The 19,373-nt window shown below is 41.3% G+C and overlaps 1 protein-coding gene across 1 annotated transcript in view; it reads right to left on the reverse strand.

Moving 5' to 3' along the window:
* The window catches only part of LOC120022673 (alpha-catulin-like), a 120,226-nt gene continuing 100,853 nt past the window's right edge, over positions 1–19,373 (reverse strand). The window contains exons 12-19 of the mRNA XM_038966658.1: positions 15,556–15,593; positions 15,381–15,431; positions 11,000–11,154; positions 10,002–10,050; positions 6,180–6,236; positions 2,106–2,225; positions 403–486; positions 1–237 (exon numbers count right to left, since the gene is read on the reverse strand). Coding sequence (XP_038822586.1) covers positions 73–237; positions 403–486; positions 2,106–2,225; positions 6,180–6,236; positions 10,002–10,050; positions 11,000–11,154; positions 15,381–15,431; positions 15,556–15,593 — 719 coding nt within the window. The 3' untranslated portion in view covers positions 1–72. The remainder of the gene's footprint in view (positions 238–402; positions 487–2,105; positions 2,226–6,179; positions 6,237–10,001; positions 10,051–10,999; positions 11,155–15,380; positions 15,432–15,555; positions 15,594–19,373) is intronic.

The raw sequence follows: 19,373 nt of genomic DNA on the forward strand, positions 1-19,373 counted from the left end.
GTGGTTGACAATGGTATGCTCCAGCTCTGTGATAGGTGATACAGGTTAGGGGTCAAAGGTCACTAGACTGGACTACTTGCTCTCCAGGAAGGTGAGGTTGGCCATATGCTTCTCCAGGGACTTGACCCCGAAGCCGTTGCTGTTCTTGCCGCTGAGTGCGCCGTCTTTGACGGGCGTGGACAACTGCCTGTCCCTCCAGCTCTGTGGAGAGTCCAGACTGCTTCTCTCTGACTTATACTGGAGACACAGACATAGGATATGGTAGTTCTTTTTTATATCTAACCAATGTAAAAACATTGGAGAAAATGACCACCATTGACATTCATCTGTCTACTCAAACCCCTAAACTTTGGTTTCTTGGACAACTTGGTAGATCAGCTGATATCAACTGTGACCTCTCACCTTTCTGACAAGTTTATTACAGACTGGCAGGAGGTAGGTTACCACAGTCATGATGGCTCTAGTGTTCTGAATGGATGAATCCACCTAGAGACAGACAGAAAAATATTCCAAAAACATATCAAGGATGGTTGGTGGTCTTTATAGAATGTAATATTCATCCTAACAACATAAAGATACCGACTTTTATCCCTGTGGGGAAATGTTGGTAAACCACATGGGAAAGCTGATTGGCTAAGTTTGCTAAAACCAGCTCTTGACAACCACCAGACAGAGCCTCAATTTCCTGCTCCATTAAAAAAGGCCTTTCAGCAATGACCTTTGTTTGATTAAACCACCCTGACAGACCAACAGAAGACTGATCTGTCTGGTTAATGACAACTTGAGGAGAACGCCAATGCCTATATAACCGATCCACATTAATCATAGAAGCTCATTAGTGTGTCCTAAATGGCACCCTATTCCCTACTTTTGACCAGACTCCTGTGGGCTCTGGTCAAAAGTAGTGCACTATATGGGAATAGGGTGCCATTTGGGATGCATACCATGTCATTCTCTAATCTCTCATTCTGACTGTAACCTTCCCCATTAGTAAAAAGTGACCCATGCCAGTTCATCACTGTCCAACTGATTTTAATGGAGGTTAATTAAGCTCAGTGTCATTAAAGGGTTTAATTTTACAATCATGTTTTCATGATTGACCTCTGTAAACCAGTAACAAATGTTTGCCCAATGCTGCCAATGCTGATGAATGGGTTGACGTTCTGTTCTTTTTCATTGCAGTTTATCAATACTCCTTGTCAGTTTCGTTTCTGTGCATCGTCTCACTCTTCTCTATAACCACGTCTTTTGTCACATGATAGAACTGTATTCATAGTAATAGAACCCGCCAGTCAAAATCTGTATGACTGATACTCATTATTTTGCTGAAAATTTGAACTAAGAACTTCTAATAAAAGTGGATTTTATTACACAAACAAATACAGTCATTGACAACTAAGGCCTGTCACTTAGGAATGTCCTTGTTTTTTAAAGAAAATACATTTTTTGTCCATTAAAATAACATCACATTGATCAGAAATACAGTGTAGACATTGTTAATGTTGTAAATGACTACTGTAGCTGGAAATGGCAGAGGCCTGTTATCGTAAAGAGGCCTGTTATCAGCAACCATCACTCCTGTGTTCCAATGGCATGTTGTTAGCTAATCCAAGTTTATCATTTTAAAAGGCTAATTGATCATTAGAAAACCTGTTTGCAATTATGTTAGCACAGCTGAAAATGTTGTTCTGATTAAAGAAGCAATAAAACTGTCCTTCTTTAGACTAGTTGAGTATCTTGAGCATCAGCGTTTGTGGGTTCGATTAACCCCAGAATCTGCGAAAGCCAGCAGCAGCGGGAGGCAAATAGTTGGGTCACGTAATTTTTTCCCCCTTCTGGTTATCTAGATCTCTGGCGCCCTCTTGGAGCATTTGTCTTATTTCATAAAACCGTAAACTCAAAACCAACTATATGCATTATTAAAACACATAGGGTGTGTCTATATATGGAAAAGTACACGTTTAAACATTTTGGACAATCGATTGGTCGAAAGAATAGACGACTTTCGGTCAACCAAGATCTTGTTTAGTCAGGGACAGCACCCTTGACAACAACAGCATAGTTCCACATATGTCACTGTAAGGCTGGTGTATCAGTAACAGTACCTTCTGGAAGGTGGCAGTCTTGCCCTGTACCGGCGTCCTCACCCCCATCTGCAGCTGCTGACATAAGCCCATAAGCTTCTCCATCTCAGAAAGCACTACCACCTTCTCTTCATCCATCAGCTGTGAGAGGGAAAAGGAGAGACATTTAATTATGACAAAATGTGATCACTAAAAAAGTTGCTCTATAAAAACACAGTGAAGGTTTAGGAGTAGGGTTGCATTGCAATTTCTCCAAATTCCCTGGTTTGGAGGATTCCGGATATCCTACTTATTCCCTAATAATTCCATGAATCATCCAACCAGGATTTCTGGAAAACCAGGTAATTTTGAGAAAGTTACCGGAATTTTGCAAACCTATTTAGGTTAGAATGGAGTTTATGCATTAAAATCTCACTGTGCTTGAAGTGTCATGTACAGTTGAAGTTGAAAGTTTACACACACTTAGGTTGGTGTCATTAAAACTCATTTTTCAACCACTCCACAAATTTTTTGTTAACAAACTATAGTTTTGGTAAGTTGGTAAGGACATCTACTTTGTGCATGACACAAGTAATTTTTCCCAAAATTGTTTACAGACAGATTATTTCACTTAGAACTCACTGTATCACAATTCCAGTGGGTCAGAAGTTTACGTACACTAAGTTGACTGTGCCTTTAAACAGCTTGGAAAATTCCAGAAAATTATGTCATGGCTTTAGAAGCTTCTGATAGGCCAATTGTCATTATTTGAGTCAATTGGAGGTTTACCTGTGAATGTATTTCAATGCCTACCTTCAAACTCAGTGACTCTTTGCTTCACAACATGGGAAAATCAAAAAAAATCAGCCAAGACCTCAGAAGAAAAAAATTGTAGACCTCCACAGATCTGGTTCATCCTTGGGAGCAATTTCCAAACGCCTGAAGGTACCACGTTCATCTGTACAAACAATAGTACGCAAGTATAAACACCATGGGACCACGCAGCCGTCATACCGCTCAGGAAGGAGCAGAGTTCTGTCTCCTAGAGATGAACATACTTTGGTACGAAAAGTGCAAATCAATCCCAGAACAACAGCAAAGGACCTTGTGAAGATGCTGGAGGAAACGGGTACAAAAGTATCTATATCCACAGTAAAACAAGTTCTATTTTGACATAACCTGAAAGACCGCTCAGCAAGGAAGAAGCCACTGCTCCAAAACCGCCATAAAAAAGCCACACTACGGTTTGCAACTGCACATGGGGACAAAGATCGTACTTTTTGGAGAAATGTCCTCTGGTCTGATGAAACAAAAATAGAACTGTTTGGCCACAATGACCATCGTTATGTTTGGAGTAAAAAGTGGGAGGCTTGCAAGCCGAAGAACACCATCCCAACCGTGAAGCACAGGGGTGGCAGCATCATGTTGTGGGAGTGCTTTGCTGCAGGAGGGACTGGTGCACCTCCCAAAATAGATGGCATCATGAGGAAAGAAAATGATGTAGATATATTGAAGCAACATCTCAAGACATCAGTCAGGAAGTTAAAGCTTGGTCGCAAATGGGTCTTCCAAATGGACAATGACCCCAAGCATACTTCCAAAGTTGTGGCAAAATGGCTTAAGGACAACAAAGTCAAGGTATTGGAGTGGTCATCACAAAGCCCTGATCTCAATCCTTTAGAAAAGGTGTGGGCAGAACTGAAAAAGCATGTGGAGGCCTACAAACCTGACTCCGTTACACCAGCTCTGTCAGGAGGAATGGGCCAAAATTCACCAAATTTATTTGTGGGAAGCTTGTGGAAGGCTACCCGAAACGTTTGACCCAAGTTAAACAATATAAAGGCAATGCTACCAAATACTAATTGAGTGTATGTGAACTTCTGACCCACTGGGAATGTGATGAAAGAAATAAAAGCTGAAATAAATAATTCTCTGTACTATTATTCGGATATTTCACATTAAAATAAAGTGGTGATCCTAACTGACCTAAGACAGGGATTTTTTTACACGGATTAAATGTCAGGAATTGTGAAAAACTGAGTTCAAATGTATTTGGCTAAGGTGTATGTAAACTTCCGATTTCAACTGTATGCCATTTTTTCTATGTTACATCCTTTTTCTAAAATGGATTAAATACTTTCCCCTCATCAATCTACACGCAAAAACAGGTTTTTAGAAATTATAGCAAATTTATCAAATAAAATAAACTGAAATATCACATTTACATAAGTATTCAGACCCTTTACATTGTTGAAGCAACTTTGGCAGCCTTGATTCTTCTTGGGTATGATGCTAAAAGCTTGGCACACCAGTATTTGGAAAGTTTCTCCCATTCTTGTCTGCAGATCATCTCAAGCTCTGTCAGATTGGATGGGGAGCGTTGCTGCACAGCTATTTTCAGGTCTCTCCAGAGATGGACTCTGGACTTGTCCCGAAGCCACTCCTGCATTGTCTTGGTTGTGTGCTTAGGGTCGTTGTCCTGTTGGAAGTTGAACCTTTGCCCCAGTCTGAGGTCCTGAGCGCTCTGGAGCAGGTTTTCATAAAGGATCTCTCTGTACTTTGCGCCGTTCATCTTTGCCTCGATCCTGACTAGTCTCCCAGCCCCTGCCGCTGAAAAACATCCCCACAGTATGATCCTGCCACCACCATGCTTTACCGTAGGGACGGTGCCAGGTTTCCTCCAGACGTGACACTTGGCATTCAGGCCAAAGAATTCAATCTTGGTTTCGTCAGACCAGAGAATCTTGTTTCTCGTAGTCTGAGAGTCTTTAAGTGCCTTTGGCAAACTCCAAGCTGGCTGTCATGTGCCTTTTACTGAGGAGTGGCTTTCATCTGGCCTCTCTACCATAAAAGGCCTGATTGGTGGAGTGCTGCAGAGATGGTTGTCCTTCTGAAAGGTTCTCTCATCTCCACAGAGGAACTCTGGAGCTCTGTCAGAGAGAGCATCAGGTTCTTTGTCACCTCCCTGACCAAGGCCCTTCTCCCTCGATTGCTCAGTTTTGTCCGGCGGCCAGCTCTAGGAAGAGTCTTGGTGGTTCCAAACTTCTTCCATTGTTGAATGATGGAGGCCACTGTGTTCTTGGACACCTTCAATGCTGCAGACATTTTTTGGTACACTTCCCCAGATCTGTGCCTCGACACAATCCTGTCTCGGAGCTCTACGGACAATTCCTTCAACCTCATGGCTTGTTTTTTGCTCTGACATGCACTGTCAACTGTGGGACCTTATATAGACAGGTGTGTGCCTTTCCAAATCATATCCAATACATTTAATTTATCACAAGTGGACTCCCATCAAGTTGTCGAAACATCTCAAGGATGATCAATGGAAACAGGATTCACCTGAGCTCAATTTTGATTCATAGCAAAGGGTCTGTTTTTTATAAATTCGCAAAAATGTCAAACCAGTTTTTGCTTTGCCATTATTGGGGTATTGTGTGTAGATTGCTGAGGATTTTTAAATATTTTTTATCCAATTTAGAATAAAGCTGTAACGTAACAAAATGTTGAAAAAGTCAAGGGGTCTGAATACATCTGAAGGCACTGTATTATAATCCTACTACATTAGAATATATCTGTGTCGTACCATTCACAATCTCTGGTAAACATATTTAGGAACATTTTCAGCCTCAGTTGAAAATGTTCAGGCTGATTAGCATAAAGAACTTGATCATTTACAAGAGGGCAGTGCAGCTGCACCACAAGCCTGCTTCATTCCAGAGTGGGGGGGGGGACTCCATTAGCCAATGTTTGTTTGAAGTAATTAATCAAACGCACGCTACTGAGCTGAAGTGCTAGATGTGTTGATTATGTATTAGTAGTATGTGTGAGTGTGTATGTGCGTGTATTAGTGTTTGGGTGCACTCTCCGGAGAGCAGGGTTAGCCAGTGTTGATAACCACATTTCCACTTTACCCAGTGACGGATGGCAGTCATGAATGTCTGTCAAAGAGGGACATTTAATTAAACTCCAGGACCTGGGCACTTTGGAAAGAGGGAGGCATACTTCCTTGTTTCTTTGATTTGAGTACAGAGGAAACTGAAACTGGGTGCAGGATTCATTTCCTGCCTAGCGTGGGTGAAGAACGTGCGTGGGTGTGGTTGCGTGCGCGTGTACCAGGGTGGACAAAGTGTGTAGTGAAGAACACAGCTGGAGTCCTTCCTCAGAAAGCACCTGCAGAAGGAGAGAGAGAAATATAAATATATATATAAATGAGAGCGAGACAGAGACAGAGAAAAAAACAAAGCATGGCTCACTTTATTGGCAGAACATTCTGAGCCCTGGTCTGGCAGAACATTCTGAACCCTGGTCTAGCAAATCTATCAGCCAAGTAATGTCAATTCCACTCAATGGCTGTATTGTAAGTAGCTGGGATGATGTGAACAAGACCGGTACACTGTACTGTAAGGTTTTCAAATTCAAATGTATTTCAAATTAGCCAATCGGTGAGCAGCTAATTAGAATAATTGCAAGTTACATTTTGCTGTGTGAAAGGGTAGAGTTATAGAAAGTATGGTTCTACCATGAAACTTGAGGGGACATTGACAGTTCTCTACTCTGTTCCGTTTTCTACTATATTCTACTACTCTGTTCCATATTCTATTTAAGTGATAATGCCAGAGAAGCCGGTGTTTGTTGGATATATTGGCACAGGTTTTGTTAGGCCTGAGACAAAGTACCAATATATCCTCCAAACACTGGGTATCCTCCATATAACGGGTTACCAACATATTCAAATAATGATTGACATATTATCTTTCAAAACATTATTTTGATGAATTTATTCATACTATTTGATTCTTCCATAAGATATAGTCCCATATCTAGGGTTGCTACCCAATCCGGCTAGTCACTCCTATCGGTTCGGTTGCCAGAGACGCGACCCAGTCGTTCAGTCTTTTTGTTCTGTATCTATGGACGCGACCCAGTCGTTTGTTCTAAATGTTCCATTGCCATTATTGCTGGCAATGTTGTTATCCTTGCAGTCACGTCAAACAGTGCAGCCAGAATAACAACAGTAGCGGCATTTGCACTTGTTTAAGCTGTTTTCTAATGACATTTATTTGGATACATCCATAACAATGAGCTAATGAAGTGCGATTTCGCCTGGAATAGAAAATGTGTTCTCTCGTTGCTCAGAGGAGCTAGCCAACAAAACATCTAACACAATCTTTTCAAACTGAAGCTGGAAAGACGTAAAACAAAACGAATTGCAGCTAGTTTGCTCTTTTTTCAATTTATATTTCTTTGTATATACAGCGGGGAGAACAAGTATTTGATACACTACCGATTTTGCAGGTTTTCCTACTTACAAAGCATGTAGAGGTCTGTAATTTTTATCATAGGGTACACTTCAACTGTGAGAGACGGAATCTAAAATCCAGAAAATCACATTGTATGATTTTTAAGTAATTAATTTGCATTTTATTGCATGACATAAGTATTTGATCACCTACCAACCAGTAAGAATTCCGGCTCTCACAGACTTGTTACTTTTTCTTTAAGAAGCCCTCCTGTTCTCCACTCATTACCTGTATTAACTGCACCTGTTTGAACTCGTTACTTGTACAAAAGACACCTGTCCACACACTCAATCAAACAGACTCCAACCTCTCCACAATGGCCAAGACTAGAGAGCTGTGTAAGGACATCAGGGATAAAATTGTAGACCTGCACAAGGCTGGGATGGGCTACAGGACAATAGGCAAGCGGCTTGGTGAGAAGGCAACAACTGTTGGCGCAATTACTAGAAAAAGGAAGAAGTTCAAGATGACGGTCAATCACCCTCGGTCTGAGGCTCCATGCAAGATCTCACCTCGTGGGGCATCAATGATCATGAGGAAGGTGAGGGATCAGCCCAGAACTACACGGCAGGACCTGGTCAATGACCTGAAGAGAGCTGGGACCACAGTCTCAAAGAAAACCATTAGTAACACACTACGCCGTCATGGATTAAAATCCTGCAGCGCACGCAAGGTCCCCCTGCTCATGCCAGCGCATGTCCAGGCCCGTCTGAATTTTGCCAATGACCATCTGGATGATCCAGAGGAGGAATGGGAGAAGGTCATGTGGTCTGATGAGACAAAAATATAACTTTTTGGTTTAAACTCCACTCGCCGTGTTTGGAGGAAGAAGAAGGATGAGTACAACCCCAAGAACACCATCCCAACTGTGAAGCATGGAGGTGGAAACATCATTCTTTGGGGATGCTTTTCTGCAAAGGGGATAGGACGACTGCACCGTATTGAGGGGAGGATGGATGGGGCCATGTATCGCGAGATCTTGGCCAACAACCTCCTTCCCTCAGTAAGAGCATTGAAGATGGGTCGTGGCTGGGTCTTCCAGCATGACAACAACCCGAAACACACAGCCAGGGCAACTAAGGAGTGGCTCCGTAAGAAGCATCTCAAGGTCCTGGAGTGGCCTAGCCAGTCTCCAGACCTGAACCCAATAGAAAATCTTTGGAGGGAGCTGAAAGTCCGTATTGCCCAGCGACAGCCCCGAAACCTGAAGGATCTGGAGAAGGTCTGTATGGAGGAGTGGGCCAAAATCCCTGCTGCAGTGTGTGCAAACCTGGTCAAGAACTACAGGAAACGTATGATCTCTGTAATTGCAAACAAAGGTTTCTGTACCAAATATTAAGTTCTGCTTTTCTGATCTATCAAATACTTATGTCATGCAATAAAATGCAAATTAATTACTTAAAAATCATACAATGTGATTTTCTGGATTTTTGTTTTAGATTCCGTCTCTCACAGTTGAAGTGTACCTATGATAAAAAATTACAGACCTCTACATGCTTTGTAAGTAGGAAAACCTGCAAAATCGGCAGTGTATCCAATACTTGTTCTCCCCACTGTATATATATATATACATCCATAAAAATAATGCCAGCTGATTCATAATTTCTACCGGCTGAGAAACACTGCCCGCATTTCCGTCTCGTCCTGACACGTGCATTACTATGGGACAGCAGGAGATCGAATTTGAATATTGAAACAATGTTGCAATTGTCGGAGAGACATACAGCAAGGTTTATACAAATCTCCGCTGTTGAAAAACTAAATGTTAGTCTAAAATAAATGTGAGAATGTCTAGATGCTTTTTATAGTGGAGATCAAGTTGATAAATTGCCTGGCTGGGCTGATGAGACAGTGGATTGCTCAGTCAGATGGAACAGAGTAAATAGGCATTTTAACATCATAGACTTTTAGCAGGTGGTAACTTGTGGAATAGACAAAAGCTGGAATGCGGTTTTAACCAATCAGCATTCAGGATTAGACCCACCCCGTTGTATAATGTCCACTATTTCAGGATTAGTAGAAAAATCCTAAAAGGAGATATGTAGAACACCAGCAGTATATGGTAGAACTAAAAACCCATGTTCCTTGTGTTGTTAATATACAAGGATGAAGCAAACAAATAAATAACCAATCTCTAAAAGGACCTGACAAATTGTAGTGTATGTGTCATAGAAGACAGCTGCCCTTTTCCACCTCAGTGAATTAGCAGAGGTTATTATCACTCAGTGGGAGCTCTACAGTGGAAGGTTAGGCTGTCTCTGTGTGTGTGGCATTGTGAAGGCCCTGCTGATTGAACGACAGGTGGCCTCATCAGCACTTTTTCTGTCTCTCTTCCTCTCTCTTTCCCCTTTCTCCTACAGCGAGTGCAGATCATCATCACATCTCTCTCACTCTCTCTCTACATTAAGTACAGGGCCAGGGCACTCTGCTCCCTGACTCATCCTCTCCTTACCACAGACAAATTATTGTCTTAGGCCTTTTAATAGTGTATTGATTCTGTCTTCTCCCTGGGACGTGGTTGTGTTTAATGGCACCTGGCACAGATTCAATTAAAGCCCTGTATGAAGTAGAGGAGGATGAAGGACAGGAGACGGATGAGTGGAGTGGGGGACGGGGCGCGTGTACAGTACTTTACCTCAGCCTGGTGGAAGAGATCCATGGTTGTCTTCAGTAGGCCCTCCCCCCTGCACAATCGATACAGGAAATGAATGAAAAACAGAACAGAGTGAATGAAATATTACCTGATGATAACAACTGATTAAGTATATTGACTATGAACATCATATCAACAAGATGCGTGACGGCATCTGTGTTCTCTTCTTCTATATCCATACAGCGGTGGTCAATACCTGGCTGGTGGTCAATACCTGGCTGGTGGTCAATACCTGGCTGGTGGTCAATACCTGGCTGGTGCAAAATATACTTGACATTTATAATGCAGGCTTGCTGAAGACACTTTTATAAAGATGCGTTTAATGTATGATTTCAATGTATCTATATATTTTTTAAATTCTCCTTCCTTTGTTAGTACTTTTATTTCTCTTGTATTGAAAAGTGCTATACTGTATAAATAAAGTTATTATTATTATTTAGTGACAGTCTAATGATGGATAGATAAGCTACCTGGTGAAGACAGACACAGCTGGTGTCTACCTGGTGAAGACAGACACAGCTGGTGTCTACCTGGTGAAGACAGACACAGCTGGTGTCTACCTGGTGAAGACAGACACAGCTGGTGTCTACCTGGTGAAGACAGACACAGCTGGTGTCTACCTGGTGAAGACAGACACAGCTGGTGTCTACCTGGTGAAGACAGACACAGCTGGTGTCTACCTGGTGAAGACAGACACAGCTGGTGTCTACCTGGTGAAGACAGACACAGCTGGTGTCTACCTGGTGAAGACAGACACAGCTGGTGTCTACCTGGTGAAGACAGACACAGCTGGTGTCTACCTGGTGAAGACAGACACAGCTGGTGTCTACCTGGTGAAGACAGACACAGCTGGTGTCTACCTGGTGAAGACAGACACAGCTGGTGTCTACCTGGTGAAGACAGACACAGCTGGTGTCTACCTGGTGAAGACAGACACAGCTGTTGTCTACCTGGTGAAGACAGACACAGCTGGTGTCTACCTGGTGAATAGGTACATGGAGTAGGCCATGCTGGACATGCTCTGGCCCTGGCGGACGATGTCCTGCTCCTGGTCCTCCCACTTCTCCACCTCCGTGTCCACGTCGGAGGTCAGCAGACGCAGCTCTAGACCCAGCTTGGCTATGGTGCTCTGCTCCTGGAGAGCGAGAGAGAAGATAGTGGGTCTGCCATTAGTTAAGGATGGTCTCCCATACAAGTCTACTAATCAAGCCCAAACCTTCTGAGATTCCACCATATTCGGTGGTTTCCGTAAGGTCAGTGCATGATGAGCCCATAACTACATTACTTTTTATCTACATTGCATTCACTTTCATCATCATTAGTGATTCATGATCATTCATAACCACATACAGGGCCTTCAGAAAGTATTCGCACCCCTTCACCTTTTCCACATTTTGTTGGGTTACAAGGTGGATTAAAAAAAAAATGAATAGTCTTTTTTTTTTTACCAAAGATCTACACAAAATAGTCTAATGACAAAGTGGAAGAAAAATTCTAACATTTGTCAAAAGTATATGAAAAATAAAACACTAATATATCTTTACATAAGTATTCAACCCCCTGAGTCAATTAGTCACCTTTGACAGCGATTACAGCTGTGAGTCTTTCTGGGTAAGTCTGTAAGAGCTTTGCACATCTGGATTGTACTATATTTGCACTTTTTAAAAATTCTTTAAACTCTGTCAAGTTGGTTGTTGATCATTGCTAGACAGACATTTTGATGTTAAACATTTCTAAAAACATAATTCCACTTTGACATTATGGGATATCGTTTGTACGCCAGTGACACAAAATATGAATTTAAACCATTTTAAATTTAGGCTGTAACACAACAACATGTGGAAAAATTCAAGGGATGTAAATCATTTCTTAAGTCACTATATTATCAGTTTAAAGATGAAACTCATTGCCGCTTGAGAAAGTCAACAATTCCACTCTTCACCTCTCTTAAAAGACATCATCACGCACCATCAGCAACATCAAACATTCCTAATAATTTCCAATTATTGATGATAATTTTGTGTATGCACGCCCATTCATGACGGAGTGAGACCCCGGAAGTTTACATACACCTTAGGAAAATACATTTAAACTCAGTTATTCACAATTCCTGACATTTAATCCTAGTAAAAAGTACAGTCTTAGGTCAGTTAGGATCACCACTTTTTTTTTAAGAATGTGAAATGTCAGAATAATAGTAGAGAAGGATTTTATTCAGCTTTTATTTCTTTCATCACATTCCCAAGTGGATCAGAAGTTTACATACACTCAATTAGTATTTGGTAGCATTGCCTTTAAATTGTTGAACTTAGGTCAAACATTGCAGGTAGCCTTCCACAAGCTTTCCACAATAAGTTGTGTGAATTTTGGCCCATTCCTCCTGACAGAGCTGGTGTAACTGAGTCAGGTTTGTAGGCCTCCTTGCACGCACACGCTTTTTCAGTTCTGCCCACACATTTTCTACAAGATTGAGGTCAGGGCTTTGTGATGGCCACTCCAATACCTTGACTTTGTTGTCCTTAAGCCATTTTGCCACAACTTGTGAAGTATGCTTGGGGTCATTGTCCATTTGGAAGACCCATTTGCAACCAAGCTTTAACTTCCTGACTGATGTCTTGAGATGTTGCTTCAATATATCCACATAATTTTCCTACCACATGATGCCATCTTATTTGTGAAGTACACCAGTCCCACCTGCAGCAAAGCACCCCCAAAACATGATGCTGCCACCCCGTGCTTCATGGTTGGGATGGTGTTTTTTGGCTTGCAAGCCTCCCCCTTTTTCCTCCAAACATAACAATGGTCATTATGGCCAAACAGTTCTATTTTTGTTTCATCAGACCCGAGGACATTTCTCCAAAAAGTACGATCTTTGTCCCCATATGCAGTTGCTAACCGTAGTCTGGCTTTTTTTATGGCGGTTTTGGAGCAATGGCTTCTTCCTTGCTGAGCGGCCTTTCAGGTCATGTCGATATAGGACTCGTTTTACTGTGAATATAGATACTTTTGTACCAGTTTTCTCCAGCATCTTCACAAGGTCCTTTGCTGTTGTTCTGGGATTGATTTGCACTTTTCGCACCAAAGTACGTTCATCTCTAGGAGACAGAACTCCGCTCCTTCCTGAGCGGTATGACGGCTACATGGTCCCATGGTGTTTATACTTGCGTACTATTGTTTGTACAGATGAACGTGGTACCTTCATGCGTTTGGAAATTGCTCCCAAGGATGAACCAGATCTGTGGAGGTCTACAATTTTATTTCTTAGGTCTTAGCTGATTTCCCCATGATGTCAAGCAAAGAGGCACTGAGTTTGAAGGTAGGCTTTGAAATACATCCACAGGTACACTTCCAATTGACACAAATGATGTCAATTAGCCTATCAGAAGCTTCTAAAGCCATGACATAATTTTCTGGAATTTTCCAAGCTGTTTAAAGGCACAGTCAACTTAGTGTATGTAAACTTCTGATCCACTGGACTTGTGATACAGTGAATTATAAGTGAAATAATCTGTCTGTAAACAATTGTTGGAAAAATTACTTGTTTAATGCACAAAGTAGATGTCCTAACCGACTTGTCAAAACTATAGTTTGTTAGCAAGAAATTTGTGGAGTGGTTGAAAAACGAGTTTTAATGACTCCAACCTATGTGTATGTAAACTTCTGACTTCAACTGTATCAGACTATGCAAGGTCCCTGCAATAATCGCCATTATTCCCCAATAATGTGTTTGAACAGGTATTAATTTCCTGCAGAATAAATGCACCTGTCAGGATGAGGTAGTAGATGCAGCCCAAATGCCACTGTATTCCATATATAGTGCACTACTTTTGACCAGGGCCATGGTGGGGATTGGGGGTCATACCCTATGTGAGGTGTATTGTGTAATTTTGGCCTTGGTTTCTCAAATGATTGCCTCGCCTTGTTCACCAACTACTTCTCCGACAGAGTTCAGTGTGTCAAATCTGAGGGCCTGTTGTCCAGGCCTCTGGCAGTCTCTATGGGGGTGCCACAGGGTTCAAATCTTGGGCCGATACTCTTCTCTGTATATATCAACGATGTCGCTCTTGCTGCTGGTGAGTCTCTGATCCACCTCTACGCAAACGACACCATTCTGTATACTTCTGGCCCTTCTTTGGACACTGTGTTAACAACCCTCCAGACGAGCTTCAATGCCATACAACTCTCCTTCCGTGGCCTCCAACTGCTCTTAAATACAAGTAAAACTAAATGCATGCTCTTCAACCGATCGCTGCCTGCACCCGACCGCCCGTCCAGCATCACTACTCTGGACGGTTCTGACTTAGAATATGTGGACAACTACAAATACCTAGGTGTCTGGTTAGACTGTAAACTCTCCTTCTAGACTCACATAAAACATCTCCAATCCAAAGTCAAATCTAGAATTGGCTTCCTATTTCGCAACAAAGCATCCTTCACTCATGCTGCCAAACATACCCTTGTAAAACTGACCATCTTACCGATCCTCGACTTCGGCGATGTCATTTACAAAATAGCCTCCAACACCCTACTCAACAAATTGGATGCAGTCTATCACAGTGCCATCCGTTTTGTCACCAAAGCCCCATATACTACCCACCACTGCGACCTGTACGCTCTCGTTGGCTGGCCATCGCTTCATACTCGTCGCCAAACCCACTGGCTCCAGGTCATCTACAAGACCCTGCTAGGTAAAGTCCCGCCTTATCTCTGCTCGCTGGTCACCATAGCTGCACCCACCCGTAGCACGCGTTCCAGAAAGTATAGCTCACTTGTCACCCCAAAGCCAATTCCTCCTTTGGCCGCCTCTCCTTCCAGTTCTCTGCTGCCAATGACTGGAACGAACTACAAAAATCTCTGAAACTGGAAACACTTATCTCCCTCACTAGCTTTAAGCACCAGCTGTCAGAGCAGCTCACAGATCACTGCAACCGGTACATAACCCATCTATAAATAGCCCAAACTACCTCTTCCCCTACTGTATAATTTTTTTTATTTTGCTCCTTTGCACCGCAGTATTTCTACTTTGCACACTCATCTACTGTCAAATCTACCATTCCAGTGTTTTAATTGCTATATTGTATTTACTTTGCCACCATGGCCTATTTATTGCCTTTTACCTCCCTTATCTCACCTCATTTGCTCACATTGTATATAGACTTATTTTTCTATTGTATTATTGACTGTATGTTTGTTTTACTCCATGTGTAACTCTGTGTTGTTATATGTGTCGAACTGCTTTGCTTTATCTTGGCCAGGTCGCAGTTGTAAATGAGAACTTGTTCTCAACTTGCCTACATGGTTAAATAAAGGTGAAATAAAAAATTAAAATAAATAAAATAAAATTGATGAGTCTAGTTATACCTCCGTATCTAGCTTAACAGCTTTCACCGTCTTCAGGTTGGCTGAATGTTTCTGGAGGGAAGAAAAAGTTTGACAGGATGAGTGATATTAAAGGAGAAAGTGAGGGACAAATAATTTAAACAGAATGACATAGGAAATATCCACCAATCATAGTATTGTTTATTCTGATACTCACCCCTGGTCTGGGAAGCGACAAGTAGGCTCTTTTATCACCTGTTATTAAATCAGAAAGAAAGACTATTTTGAGGAAAAATCTTTTTTAAAGTCACATTTTGGCCATTGGATCACAAGTTTGGGATAATGAATGGGAGGCTATGAGTTATATGGAAAATAATGAACGACGTGTAAGGTGTGTTCCATGAAGAAGTGTAACTGACCTTCCACAGAGTTGCATTATTTTCCAGAGAATGCATAGAGCCCTGAGTTGATTATCCCTTTTATACCATGGCTATAATTTAACACATTTCCCGCTAGAAATATTTTCATTTGCCGGTAGAAATGTGTTCAACATCCCCTGAAGTAGCTAACAAGTTTACCAGGTAGCTACAGTAGTTGCCGTGGTAACCAAACAAACTTGCTAGTTTAGCTAACCAAACCATCAGTCCTAGTTTGCCATTATGAAAATCGAAATCAACAATATTTTCAATTCGACTTTTGTTTTCAAAAGCAGCTCAAACATAGAACATGTAAGAATGAACTATAGCCATTGAATACTACCTTGCGTTATAGGAAAATAATGCACGCTCTAGAATGCCCTTCAAGCCAATCAGAAACAAGTATTCAACAATGCCATGGTTTAAGGTGAAATAATGGTCAGTTTGGTCACACCATTTCCCAGCAAAATGATTGTATGCCTTTTTAAATCCCTACACTGCTTTTTTATAATGCATTTCAAATGGTTTTCAGCCATTAATTCCAACAAATGAAATAATACTAAAAAGGGAGGGATTCAGTTGATTCTCCCCAACACATCTTCTATCATACTACAGTTGATAGTCCCTTACACATCCTAGGGTGGTGTGGTATATCGAATGAAGTAGATTAATTCGAATTTATGTTTTTGCGCGATATTCAATATCGCAGAATTTAGGCTTTTTGTATTTTTTGTTTTTATACGCGTTTATGTCCGCTTGTTCTCATGTTGTATTGTTGGTCTCGTATCGTTCGCTCTTTCTGTGCTGTGCACCTTCCCATTTACACCAGAGATCTGTATGTAATGAATAGATGCTCATGTCTCCGCCCTAACAATGGGAGTCGTTGTCCCAAAGGCGGGAAGGCAGGCGACAAGGTTCAAAATATGCGCATAGAAACACATTGGGTTTATTTTGGACAGATTTTTGGCGAGAGTCAAACCTCTCGCTTTGCCTCTTTCTCCCAAGCCCATCCCCCTACCACTCACAAAAACAAAGATGAGAGATCACTTCTTCCTCTCTGACCAACGGTTTCAACTCGCAATTTGCATTTGAGGCTTGGTCCAACAAAATCAGTATTATTTTACTGTAATAGAGAAGTTAACCTTTCTAACCATACCCCGTTTATGTTTCAAAACCTCAAATTTCGAGCAGAGCAGACACTACTAAAACTGATGTACCAATGAACATTCATTCTGGAAAATGAATGCTCAGTTTGTCGCAAGCGCATAACGGTATCGCTAGCAGCATTTTAGTCAAATAAAGATTGTTATACTAGTTGTTTAGCATAAAGCATAAAACAATTATATTAGGAATTTGCAACTCGTTCTCATTCTGAGAAACAAGGTAGGCCACTTGATTTCAACATCTGAACAAAGTGGACAGGCTAGCATGCTCTTCAAACAGTTGGAGACGGACATACTTCTGTTCATAACATTTCAACTGTTTTGCCTTGTTAGCTGAATTCAGAGCATGTGAAATTATACCTAGATCCAAGTTGCTAAAACTTGAAATATTAATATTTGCTGGCTACTCACTAGCACGTGGGCTTGTGCTTGAGAGATTGTTTATGAGACAGGTGTTAATTTTCTATTATTTTACATTTTTTAAATTTAACTAGGCAAGTCAGTTAAGAACAAATTCTTATTTACAATGACGACCAAGGAACAGTGGCAAAACTGCCTTGTTCAGGGGCAGAACGACAGATTTTTACCTCGTCAGCTCAGGGATTTCGGTTACTGGCCCAACGCTCTAATCACTAGGCTACCTGCCGCCCCTATTGAGATGGTTTGCGATGAGTTGGACCTCAGAGTGAAGGAACAGCAGCCAACAAGTGCTCAGCATATGTGTGCTACATTATTAGTGAATGTGCCTTATGTATAGTTCTGGTTAAATTTGTAACATAATATTATTTTTTATAGACAGACCGGCCAGATCAGTGATTATTGCAACAACAAAAAAAGCAGGTACAAATATTTTGATAAAATAATTAAATGATTAGTGGGTCTTATGGTTGTGGATAGAATATATTCAGCCTAGATATAATTTACCAAGCTCTGAATTCATTAGATTATTGCTGACTGTTTTAAATTCAGTGTATTTTACCTTTAATTGTATAACAAAGCTAATTTAGAGAACATTTAAAAAATATATATAGATATATATATCGTGAATCACCCATAAGTTTGAAAGAAATTGAGATATGAGTTTTAGGCCATATCGCCCAGCCCTAACACATCCATCCTCTATCATACTACAGTTGATTATCTCTAACACGTCCCCTATCATACTACAGTTGATTATCTCCAACACATCCTCTATCATACTTCAAATGGAGTGCAACCAATCAACTCAACAAAGTTCTTTTCTGTAGCTGAGATCTTTAAGTCCCGGTAAAGGCACAGTTCAGTAGAATTTACAGGGGTGGTCAGGGTGTGATAAACATCACTGATGTGTTTAACGGCTGATGAGGCGCTGCCGTAAAAGGAGTATTACTTCACATAAAAGTTTAACTGTCTACGTCGCTTCAGCACCAGCTCCGCACCCCTCCACACACACTTCTCTATTTAATGGTTTTAGCAGGGGGACGTCGTCTCTCTCGTTGCATGTCATTTGGATCGTGGCCCATAAATACGAATACCGTGACACGCCACAAAGGTTACGGATTATAGGAATTACACTGCGGAGTGGGAGAGAGCGCTGTAAAACGGCTGGTATAACCCAATGTTGAGATACACGCGCATGCACACGCACACAGGCCTGTAACAGAACGGTTTGTCTGTGGCTCGGTGAGAGGTATCGTGCTGATTGTGCTTTAATCGCTGCGTTGTGTCAGAGAATACAAACAACCACGGTTATAGAGATTGATCTGTCTATGAATAGGATCAATACATTTTAGACTACCACAGCTTAGAGAGACTGAGTACAAACAACCATGGCTTGTAGAGAGACTAACTGCCCATGAAAATGATAGAGATTAAGAGAAGAGAGCAAGAGAAGAGAGAGAATAGAATAGCGAGAGAGAGAATAGAGAGAGAGAATAGAGAGCAAGAGAATATAGAGAATAGAATAGCGAGATAGAGAATAGAGATGGAGAGAATATAGAGAATAGAGAGAGAGAGAATAGAGAGCAAGAGAATATAGAGAATAGAATAGCGAGAGAGAGAATAGAGAGAAAGAGAATATAGAGAATAGAATAGCGAGAGAGAGAATAGAGAGCAAGAGAATATAGAGAATAGAATAGCGAGAGAGAGAATAGAGAGAATAGAATAGCGAGAGAGAGAATAGAGAGGGAGAGAATATAGAGAATAGAATAGCGAGAGAGAGAATAGAGAGGGAGAGAATATAGAGAATAGAATAGCGAGAGAGAGAATAGAGAGGGAGAGAATATAGAGAATAGAATAGCGAGAGAGAGAATAGAGAGAGAGAGAATAGAGAGCAAGAGAATATAGAGAATAGAATAGCGAGAGAGAGAATATAGAGAATAGAATAGCGAGAAAGAGAAAAGAGTGAGAGGGAGAGAATATAGAGAATAGAGAGCAAGAGAATATAGAGAATAGAATAGCGAGAGAGAGAATAGAGA

Source organism: Salvelinus namaycush, chromosome 27 (genome assembly GCF_016432855.1).
Source record: "Salvelinus namaycush isolate Seneca chromosome 27, SaNama_1.0, whole genome shotgun sequence".
Lineage (NCBI taxonomy): Eukaryota > Metazoa > Chordata > Actinopteri > Salmoniformes > Salmonidae > Salvelinus > Salvelinus namaycush.